This window comes from Hemitrygon akajei, chromosome 15 (genome assembly GCF_048418815.1).
Source record: "Hemitrygon akajei chromosome 15, sHemAka1.3, whole genome shotgun sequence".
Taxonomy (NCBI): domain Eukaryota; kingdom Metazoa; phylum Chordata; class Chondrichthyes; order Myliobatiformes; family Dasyatidae; genus Hemitrygon; species Hemitrygon akajei.
In genome coordinates, this window is record NC_133138.1 from 56,046,703 (window position 1) to 56,058,922 (window position 12,220).

The 12,220-nt window shown below is 39.2% G+C and overlaps 1 protein-coding gene across 2 annotated transcripts in view; it reads left to right on the top strand.

The window, feature by feature from the left end:
• Positions 1-235: 235 nt before the first annotated feature.
• The window catches only part of sncb (synuclein, beta), a 72,374-nt gene continuing 60,389 nt past the window's right edge, over positions 236-12,220 (top strand). The window contains exons 1-4 of one of the 2 annotated variants that reach the window (XM_073068001.1): positions 236-447; positions 672-815; positions 1,366-1,404; positions 9,275-9,426. In XM_073068001.1, the coding sequence (XP_072924102.1) occupies positions 695-815; positions 1,366-1,404; positions 9,275-9,426 (312 nt within the window). In that variant the 5' untranslated portion in view covers positions 236-447; positions 672-694. Of the gene's footprint in view, positions 579-671; positions 816-1,365; positions 1,405-9,274; positions 9,427-12,220 lie in introns of both variants that reach the window. The other variant, XM_073068002.1, reaches the window with a different exon arrangement.

Sequence of the window (12,220 nt, forward strand, 5' to 3'; positions counted from 1 at the left end):
GTGTTCTTTATGTCACCCAAGCATTGTTATCATAATGCTTTACAGAACTAGCTCCGTTAACCAATAGGTGTTTCGCACACTTCAGAATCCTTGTGTGCGAAATGTCGTCGGGGTGGAGAGAGGAACATTTTCAAATATGTTTTAAAAAAAGGAAACTAAAGGTTGCTCAACCGTTACACCGCAATCCCGTTCGACACATTGGGGGGGGGGGGGGTATTGAAGTCGTGGTAACGGCAAAGACGCGAGATCTTCGGTGAAAATGATGTATTCCCTCTTAGGGGAATTACATTCCTCGAAAGGGGAGGATGTGTGAGTGAGTGTCCGTGTGTGGTTACACGGCACTTTGATGAAATCACAGGCGCTTTCCGAAGAGCGATAGATACGGAGAAGACGGGAGCTTTGAGGGAGCAGTCTGCAGACAGCACCACAGGAGCAGTAAGCTGACAGGTCAGTCTATCGGTGGCATCATCGCGGCGGAGCAGGATGCTCTCTCTCCTCATTTAATCTGAAAGCACCCCCCTCTTCATGGTGTTTTGATAAAAATCTGTCCCAATCCATTATTATCCAGTCTGACAGAGGTCAGTATGTTTGTAAAAATTTGTTTGTCGATGCCTATTACCTTCTATGTTTAGGGGTGATTAAATCAGATTTAGTTGATGTTTATTCTGCAGTGCTCCGCTGATCGAGGACCAAAATGGATGTTTTTATGAAAGGATTGTCCAAAGCGAAGGAAGGAGTGGCTGCCGCGGCTGAGAAAACCAAGCAGGGAGTAGCGGAGGCAGCAGAGAAAACTAAAGAGGGGGTTCTTTACGTCGGTATGTACAGACTGGGAACTGTCAATTTTAACCCAGCCGGTGTGTTTAGTAAGGTAATATCTTCACAACGAAACCTTCCTTTCGACAGTAACTGATAAGTGACTTCTATAGTTGGGATATGTATGATATACTAAAGCGTGTTTAATTAATACTCCAAATTCAAATTAATAGGAGCAGTTGCAAAAAAAAACCGTTTATATTTATTCTCCAGAGAATATTGTATTCTTCCAAAGCTGCTCTCGTTATTTGCTGCAGTCTGATTCAGTCTCAAAGGTCTTATTTCCGCTGAGCAGATGGACCAGCCATATGGCACTCTCTATAACCCTGCAAAGTATATCCTTTTTCCAAGGATATATTCTGTATACATCCATGAATATATATTTCTATGTATACATCCAACACATTTACTTCAGTGTCACTGCCTATAAAGCTAACAATATCATGGAGGCATGTAGCAATAAATATTAGTAAATAAAATAATCTGAGAAAACAATGATGGTTTCACAAAAACTCATAAAAGTAATGATATTTATATTCAATCTTCTCTCAGGGTCCAAAACCAAAGAAGGTGTTTCAAGCGTCGTTTCAGGTAAATTCAGCAGAATTTTGATGAATTTTATCAAATTCATAGAAGAGTTAAAATGTATAACAATCCAGAAGTTAAATTTTTGAACCAGCATCAAAAGCATAATGCTTCCTTCCTCGACATCAAGGACTGTAGATTGGCTTTAGTTCTACCTTAGGTAGGTTGTTAATGTTGATAATGTGATTAATCTATCAATGTGACCATGGAGTAATGTCAATAATTTTTATAGTTCAACAGAGCATGTGTGAAAATAATCTCTTGCCAGCAGCATGGCTTAGTTACAATGTACCTGTAGCTGAATAACTTGTTCTCCTGTACATTGTTAACAATGATTATTGTGTTGCAAACAGTGAAGTTAAATGCATGACTGAATTTCACTGCAATCAGGCAAAGCATTCCACTAAAAGGTTGTCTTCCAAATAAATGTGTTGGTGATTTAGTTTTTGCAAAAAGTGAAATTATTAACAAGTAGAAGCATGATACACTCGTGTGATTTTTGACATATGATATCTTAATATATTCATGAAGTATTATCTTATCCACTACCTTTTAAAATAAGTTAAAGTCTTGGACTTTATAAAGAATATGAAGTATTCAATTGACTTTTGTTGAAACAACACAGCAGTTTATAGACTCATTTGCAGGACCAATTTGAATTTGACTAATATCATAGAAACATAGAAAACCTACAACGTAATACAGGCCGTTCAGCCCAAAAAGTTGTGCCGAACATGTCTCTACCTTAGAAATTACTAGGCTTACCAATAGCTCTCTATTTTTTTTAAGCTCCATGTACTTACCCAAAAGTCTCTTAAAAGACCGTATCGTATCCGCCTCCACCATTGTTGCTGGCAGCCCATTCCACACACTTACCACTCTCTGAGTAAAACACTTACCCCTGATATCTCCTCTGTACCTACTCTCCAGCACCGTAAACCTGTGTTCTTTTGTGGCAACCATTTCAGCCCTGGAAAAAAGCTTCTGACTATCCATATGATCAATGCCTCTCATCATCTTATACATCTCTATCAGGTCACCTTTCATCTTCCATCGCTCCAAGGAGAAAAGTCCAAGTTCACTCAACCTATTTTCATAAAGCATGCTCCCCAATCCAGACAACATCCTTGTAAATCTCCTCTGCACCCTTTCTATAGTTTCCATGTCCTTCCTATAGTGAGGTGACCAGAACTGAGCACAGTACTCCAAGTGGGGTCTGACCAGGGTCCTATATAGCTGCAACATTACCTCTCAGTTCCTAAATTCTATTCCACAATAGATGAAGGCCAATACACCGTACGCCTTCTTAACCACAGAGTCAACCTGCGCAGCTGCTTTGAGTGTCCTATGGACTCAGACCCCAAGATTCCCTTGATCGTCCACACTGCCAAGAGTCTTACCATTAATACCATATTTTGCCATCATATTTGACATATCAAAATGAACCACTTCACACTTATCTGGGTTGAACTCCATCTGCCACTTCTCAGCCCAGTTTTGCATCCTATTAATGTCCCACTGTAACCTCAGACAGCCCTCCACACTATCCACAACATCTCCAACCTTTGTGTCATCAGCAAAACTTACTCACCCATCCCTCTACTTCCTCATCCAGGTCATTTATAAAAGTCACAAAGAGTAAGGGTCCCAGAACAGATCCCTGAGGCACTCCACTGGTGGCTGACCGACTGATAGACCAGACTGATGAAAAATCAATTAAATTTAGATTGCATTTACATTGTACATATCATTCTGTGTTCAAATTATTGTAGAAATAAGAGATATGAACAACATATTCTCAGTGTTTCCTCAACCAGATCAGGATGTATAAATCAAATTACATGTATAATTATGTGGAAGATGGAATAGATACATTTGTTGAGCACATGCTGAATGAAAGATAAAATTAAGGATACCAGTTCAAGATTTGGAATCTTTCCAGTACACTTCATTGCTAATTTATGATTTTGAGATGCCTACACAATGTCAGGAGACCATAGTTAAAAACATATTTCATATTCACAAGTATCGAGCCCTTTAACTGCCCAGGTTTTTGTTTCTACCACTCTAATGCAGTACTAGATTAGATTAGACTCTGCAACTTTTCTTTTACAAAGTGCTTAACATAAAGGTATAGCTGCAAACTAAAATGACTATACAAGTTAACAGCATGCTTTTAATGAGGGAAAAGATTCCAAATTGCTAATTTCTTTATTTTATTTCTCAGCTGAACATTTTGAACGGTGTATAAATCTTTGGGAGTTAAATTAGATGGCACTGGAAAATGAGACCTAGAATCCAAATAGAATTTTTACTGCCTGCTCATTATTATGGTTTCTGCTATAGTAGACAAAGCTAATTATATTTTTGAATGTCTTTGTGTTTCATCATGTGTCTTGGTGCTGTGTTTGAAATGCACAGAGTTGATATAAGCCTAATTCGTACTTTTTAAAGACAAAATAAATTATGGTTGGTATTATTGGTGGTAGTCATTCCAGAGATCTTCACAGTATATACCAGCATGTGTGTAGCTAGAATAAGCACTCACATTTTCAGATGTAGTAACAAGTTTTTGGTAGATGAGGAAGAGATGGCGACTGATTCTCTAACCATAGTGGACCTATATTCCTTCAAAGCAAATGATAGAGCAGCAGTGGTAAAATTGTAGTGTTGGCCAGAAAGAATGACAATCTTCAAATCAGTGAATTCAAATGAATCAAGGACAGTGGAAACAGTCTTTGTTCTTGCCGTGTGCTTGGGGAATGGAGGCTGCCATTTTGTGAAGACACTCGATTCTCCATTTTGTGAGCTTGACATGCTGGACTTGATTAGTGTTTTAAAGAGGACACAAAGACTCCTCAGGTAATCTGCTGGACTGCATTTCTGCATTTCCAAATAAGGAGTTGTTTGTGAGGTGTTCTTTGGTTGGCTATAACATGCAGACTTGTGAATGCCTGAGGTGATTCAAGCTCATTGCTGACTGAGAGCAAAGAGCCATGAGTCAGCAACCGTCCTTTGATGAGGAGAGGACAATAGATGGATGCTGCTTTGGACCAGAGCCAATGACCAGGTGTTAAAGGCCAGACACATGACCTGCGGCCAATGACATGGGAATTCAACATTTGAATTGATAAGCAATGGATATAAAAGTGGATGCTTTGCGCCGGTGGCGGTAACTTCGAAGAATAACCGTCGCAGACACAAGCGAGAAGAACCCTGTGTGAACACGTGGAGAGTGAGTCGGGACCACGAGGAACAAGGAGTGCCTGGCCAGCGTAAATTCCTCCGCCCGGGTAATACCTTTGCTATTCTTTGACTATCCAGGAGAGTCAGGGGTACTTAGCAGTTGTGCGCACAAGGTATTTAATGTATGAATTCACGTATTTGTTAGTTTGAACAATAAAGGTAATAGTCAGTAAATACCGATCTCTCTGTGCCTCACTCAGAATCGTTGGAAGAGGTAGAAGCGGTATCTCTCTCTCCTCTCCTTTCCAACAGTAGTATTGGGTTATGTGGGTAGAGCAGCTCCAAGCACATGAATGTGGTGAGACAAAATATGCAATGATCACACAAGCATTGTCAAGATCATTGAACAAATCTTCAAATGCCATATCTCCCCAAAGGAACCACTAGCCTTGCTCAATGCACATGGCCTTATCATTCACTACCAATAATCTCTATCATCTAGGGGCCTAAATTTCATTTGGTACATCATTTCCTCATGTGCTGCACCGCTTTCCAAGCATTATTTGCCAATCTCACAACTTTTTAGACTGCTAGGAATTCTCCCAGGACAGACACATAATCTAAACAACACATATTAACATATTTCCCTCTTTTATTTAAGAGAAGGCACCTTTCAATGAGCAGAAGCAAAAACTAGACAGAACTTGCTACCGAGAGGAGAGAATCCAAATCATAATTAGAGCTGTCAATAAAATGTCCATAACTAAAATTGATGATTATACCTAATCCTTCCCACTGTTCGCTTCTTGATGATTTCAAACTCTCCGATGATTAACAAGTGGTGCACCCAGCAACTTCATCTCAGTACTGCCCGTTCGGTTAGCCAGGAAGTCAAACCAGGGCAATCATTGACTCATACCAAGACAGGAAAATGAGTGCACTCCAACACTAGACCTAAAACTTGTCAGTAGTTCAGATACAAACTCTTCATAGCATTACCATAGAGATCAGCTTAGGAGTAGACAACTTCAAATAGTGAGTCACTGTACATAAATAGCCTACGGAGAGTGTATTTTGTAAATTTAAAAAGGTTTCAATTCTTCATTAGCCATGGCCATACACAGGTAAAAACAGTGGGCAAACAATCTTCTGAAGCAAGCTCATGAGTTTCCGTAATGAAATGCTTGATGCATTGCTAAGCTTGATCAAAAGTATGTATGTGATATCTTTGAGCTGCAGGGAGTCCAGTGATAACCTTGTAAAGGGCTTTGTATTGAGATTGGGGCCCTTCTTTCCTCTTGTGAAAGTGACAGAAACCCCACTTCAAAGCTAGCACACCCAATCACTATGTCTGGCTGGATGACTGGTATTTCAGTTACCCATTAAACAGAAGCAGAAGTCATCCATTACAAGACCACAAGACATAGGAGCAGAATTGGGCATTTCAGTTCATTGAGTCTGCTCTGCCATTCCATTGTGGCAGAGTTCTTAACCCTTTCAACCCCACTCTCCTGCCTTTTCTCCATAACCCTAGACATCTGGACTAATCGAGAACCTAGCAACGGCCACTTTAAATATAGTCAATATTTAGTCTCTACAGACATCTGCAGAAACAAATTTCATAGACTCACTACCCTCTAGGTAATGAAATTCCTCCTCATCTTCCTTATAAGTGGATATCCCTCTGTTCTGAGGCTTGCCCTCCAGTCTTGGACTTCCCCACTATAGGAAACAATATTTCTGGATCCATTCTATCTAGGCCTTTCAATATTTGATAGGTTTCAATGAGATTCTACCCTCATTCTTCTAAATGTCATCAAATGCTCCACATACATTAACCCTTTCTTTCCTGGAATCATTCTCATGAACATCTCTGGACCCTCTCCAATGCAAGCACATTTTCTTAGATAAGGGGCCCAAAACTGCTCACAGTACTCCAGGTATGGTCTGACCGATGCCTTATAAAGCAATACATCTTTGCTCTTACATTCTAGTCCTTTCCAAATGAATGCTAACATTTCATTTGCTTTCCTTACCGTCAACTCAACCTGCAAGTTATCCTTTAGAGAATCCTGCACAAGGACTCCCAAGTCCTTTGGCATCTGTTATTTTTTATTTTTTCCCCATTTAGAAAATAGTCCATGCCTTTATCCCTTTTACCAAAGTGCACTACCATACACTTCCATGCAGTGTTTTCCATCTACCACTTCTTTGCCCATTCCCTCATTCTGTCTAAGTCCTTCTGCAGACTCCCTGATTCCTCAGCACAACCTGCCTCTCCACCCATCTTCATATTGTCCGCAAACTTCACTACAAAGTTATCAATTCCAAACTCCAAATCATTGACATATTATCTGAATTTTGTAGTAGAAATTCAGATATTAACCATGCAAGCTCAAACTGGTACCATCATGGCCCTAGATGCAAGTGTTTAAAAGATTTTGTAGAATTCACAGCACTTCTACTGTCTGTTCTTGAGAATTGCTGAGACTTGCCTTGGGAAGTTGACAGTGAGTCTATGGAGCATGAATCTGTTGGTGCCTGCAGAACAGCAGTATACATGATTTCACTGCTGTCTTCTCTAATGACTGCTGTTTCTCATCTACCAGCCAGTTTGGGTACTACTGTTTGTGAGGAGAGGTGCAATCTCTCACTGAGCCTACTGGACATTCTCCCTACTGAAAGTCCGCAGTCTTCCCGGCTGCAGTCTGCAGACATGCCGTAGCTATTGGTAGAACACGAGGTCAAGGGAAGATGCACAGGGCATGAACTGGGACAAATTGCACAGTGATTAATTAAAGTTTGTATACAGTAGATTTGTCTCTGGATGGATGTCTAAATATAGTTTGAAAAGTTGATAGCATTGTCTTTTATTCTGTCAGTGCTCTCAAGCAAGCACTGATGTTCAGCAACAAAGAAAACAAGATGAAAACTGAATGCATGGTATAATCAGCTGTTCTCTGATTGCTCAGCTGGAATAAACTCCTATATATTGCCTTTTTTTTCTTCCTGTGTCTTTTTCTTCTCTTCCCATTTTACTTCTAATCCTGTGATTGTCAGGAAAAGTTGAGCTTATCTGATTGCCCAGCATTGTGCAAACTGATTAGGAGACCTACGAAATGCAGATTATGGATGACTTCTGCTCTGTTTAAAGGGAAGCTGAAATATTATCATCCAACCGTGTATTGTTTTTGGGTGTACTAGCTATTTGGTATATCACAAGGCTTCTTCATGATGGTTCAGTGAGCACTAGCATCATTTGAGGATGCCAGCAGTCTGTTTGATTAGTTAGCAGCTGGTTGGTTCTTGTTAAGGCACTTGTTGCTCTTATGCATTGATTTCATTCTGGACAGTGAAAAGATATCCATTGTTGTGACTGGCATAGTGGCTGAAAGATAAAGGTGTAACAGTAAAATCTGGCAATTGTAATGTTATATTTTTTATTTAGAGATACAGTACAGAACAGGTGCTTCTGGCCCACCGAGCCACACCACCCAGCAACCCTTTGACTTAACCTTAGCCTAACCACTGGATAATTTACAATGACTAATTAACCTACTAAGTGGCATGTCTTTGGACTGTGGGAGGAAAGCAGAGCTCCTGGAGGAAACCCATGGTCTTAGTTTATTGTGGAGGATGCCATAATTGAACTTTGAACTCCAGTGCTCCAAACTGTAATAGCATCATGCTAGCTGTTATTCTACCATGGCTATGTGTTGTATATAGTCACAGACGGGTTGCACTCTCCAGGAGTTGAAGTTTTTATGGTTAAGGATTATATCTGAATCTCTGACTTGGCTCCTTCAGGAAGTTCATGGTCTTCGGGAAGTTCATGCCGTGCATTGCTTTTTGACAAAGGAAGAAGTCAATTGTTATGCAGCACAAGCTAACTGTGACCCCTGTGATACCGCAGTGTTTATCTAACAGTGAAATGTAGCTGTTGTTTCTTGTTCTAGCTTGGAAGCAGCCTCAGCAATTTTTTAAAAAAGTGACAGTCATTCAGACCTTAACAGCTTCTTCAACATTGTCCGGCCCTAAATGTTACTGTTCTCAAACCACAGCAGAACCTTGAGGATGATGACTATCTTGTTGTGATATCCTTACCAACTCATAATGCTCTTGAAAATCTTGAAGGATGCAATCTGATCAGTTTCTACTGTTAACGATATTGAATTGCTCATGATACTCCTTTGTTAAAACTCTTCAAATAATAAATTCATTTTAGAATTGTTTCAGACACAAAAATCATTAAGAGGTATGAGAGATATTGGGAATGTAGTTACAAGTTAGATGATCAGCCATGATCTTTTTGTGTGGTGGAGCTGAATGGCCTTTTCTGCTCTTACTTTCTATGTTTCTATGTTTTATAACTCTTTCTTACAGGCTATCACATAAGTTGGGCTTTAGTTCTTTCTGTTTTCTCAAACAAAATCAATATTGCATAACCAGCTAAGGGCAGGCAGTCCATTTAACAATTTCCAGCATCTATAAATAAAAATTACATTTCTATTCCAAAATGATTTTTTCTTGAAATAAAACATCGATAAATGGACATAAACATTTAAAAGATCCTAAAAAGATAAACAGTTTAAGCAGTTCATTTCAAATTGATTAAAACAGTGTCATTTAGGAACTGAAATAAGATATGTTTTTTTAAATATGTATTAAAGCAATCTTGCTTGCTTTATAGTGGCTGAGAAGACAAAGGAGCAGGCCTCTTTGGTGGGTGGTGCAGTTATCACAGGAGTCTCAGCTGTGGCTCAGAAGACAGTGGATGGAGCTGGAAACATTGCTGCAGCCACAGGTCTAGTGAAAAGGGATGATTTCCCATCGGAAATAAAGGTCAGCCTTCATTAAGCATGTACACCCAACCCTCTACAGCTGCAATTACACATCAAAACCATTCATTATAGCTTTACATATGCTAAAAATAATAATGATGAACACCCAGCTTCCAAAGATTACACTACATATAAAACTAAAAATCTGTTATTTGGATGATAATAATATCCATAAGCAGTTTTTAAACATTTTGGAGTTTGAAATAAATTCTTGCTAATGATTTCCATATAATGGAAGTTAACATAAAAATTATTGGGGATTGGATCTATGGCATGCATTTTTAAGCCACTGTACAACTATCTAATGTTCAAAAATGTATTGATGTGTTCACATAGTTGGTCAGCAGCTTTGTGTATGCGCAGCTAAGCATTTGTAGTGGAACACAGAGCAGAAAGATCATGACTTTAACAGTCTGCATTAATGATTTGACATTAACCATGCTATCTTTGAGCTATACACTCCATCCAATCAACTTCCTTAATCTATTTATAATGCTTTCCCATTCTTGTTTTAAGTATCAGAGTTGCCAATATACCCTTTAGCCTGTATTTACTAACTGCTGCAGCTTAGAAGACAGTGAAATAGTTGTATCCAATCACAATAAGGGTAATCTGAGCTCATATGGCAGCAGTCCCACGCTTTCAAAGCACAACTTAAATCTGTTATCTTTACCATCTGTGCTTTGAGCAGAACTAATCATGGCCTAGCCTTCAGCAGATGAAAACACATCCCATTCGTGCCTCTGCCCTAAATGTTATGGACCTGAGGTCTCATCACATTCAGAGCCTCCTTTATCTTTGTTTTGAAGTATATCATGTCTCTAACCAGTGTCACTTTATCCTCACTGATTTCTTCCTCCTTCCTATAATTGGGGAAGTTCAGTACTTGAGCCTCTGAAGCGCAAAATGGAGAAGAGGTATTTGATATTTAAGGTAAGTAAGATGTACAAATGTACCTACGTCAACTTCAGCTTTCTGAATCAGAAGAAGTTGTGAGAATAAGGAGAAGTAAGGCAAGGAGAATTGGGTCTGTTGATATCCCATGCAATATCATGTACTATCCTTGTGAATAGCTGCTAATGTCCGCAGGTTATGAATAGCAATTTGATGAGTATGTGAGGTGAGCTGTAGGATGTGACATGAAGTATGGCGCTGATGGATACAGATGGTTAGCAAATCGGTGATGAATGGCACATAGTGTAGCAGTTCGAGCTGCTACCTCACCGCTCCAGTGGCCTGTCCTCTGCTGCTGTCTGTGCGGAGACTGGACATTCTTCTTTGCACATTCTCGCTGTGACTTCATGGATTTCCTTGAATATTTTGGTTTCTTCCCATATCCTGTGCTACATGGTTGCTGTAAAATATCTTTAGAAGGCATGATTGTATGTCTATGCTTGCATTGTGTGTGGGGGGGAGGGGGGAATGGGACCAAACTGCTTTCCTCTGTGCAGTAAGAAAATATGAGAAATATAAAAACATCAGAGTTTAGAGATTTGAACAGTGGATGAGGCTAGAGGTGAGAATAGTGAAGTGTGCTAGTGGAAGATGGACTTGGTCCAGATCACTAAATATTTTCTTAAAGCAATTTTCTGAACAGTGAAGTTCTCCATTCCTCTTTTGCTTGGTTTTCTGCAGATATTCTTGACAGTTCTCTCTTCCCACTGTGGATTCTCTGTGATTCTTTTCCATAAGACAGTAAACTTCAGTACCACTTCTAGATCATGTTTAGTCATTCCTCAAAATAGCATAGTCATGATTCACTTTGCACCATCTTTTGTAGCTACAATGATCCACTGTTTGAAGAAAGGAAAGATGCTTTTAAGTGGTTCCTGACCATTAAGGTATTGGACCCTACTGATAATTTATTCAATGTAAACAGTACTGGCTGAAGGCAGGCTATAATATTGTAACATGCTTACTATAAAACAATGAATGGGCATGGATTAATCACATACTTTTATCAACGCACTTATTTTAAGGTTGATCAATTTGGATCTAATTGTCTATTTCTTGCTGTAAACAATATCCAAAAAATTAAAATGCCAGCAGGGTCATTGTGTATAGTTTGCTTTTACTACAAAATATATTTCTCCTCCCTTAACATAGCATTCATTACAACAATAACTATTTATTAATTACAATAATATTGTTATCTATCAGAATTCAGGATCATAAATTATCAGGGAAAATGCATATTTTATACATGAACAAAATATTCTAATTGCTCAGCTCTGCACTTTGTGTGATATCTGATAAATTTGCCACTTTATCAGGTACCTCCTTAATAAAGTAGCCAGGGTTTGTGGTGCTGTAGTCCAACCACTTCAAGGTTCCATGTGTTGTGTGTTCAGAGATGCACTTCTGCACACCACTGATGTAACACGTGGTTATTTGAGTTACTGTCTCCTTCTTGTCAGCTTGAACCTATTTGGCCATTCTCCTCTGACCTCTCTCATTAACAAGGCAATTTCATCCACAGAATTGCTACTCATTGGATTTTTTTTGCACCATTCATAAGCTTTAGACACAGTTACATGTGAAAATTCCAGGACATCAGCAGTTTCTGAGATACTCAAACAACCTTGTCTGGCACCAGCAATCAACCCATGGTCAAAGTCAGTTAGATCACATTTCTTTCCCATTCTGATGTTTGGTCTGAACAACAACTGAACCTCTTGACCATGTCTGCGTGCTTTTATGCATTGAATTGCTGCCACATGATTGGCTGATCAGATATTTGTATTAACAGGCAGGTGCATAAGTGTACCTAATAAAGTATATAATAAATGATCAGT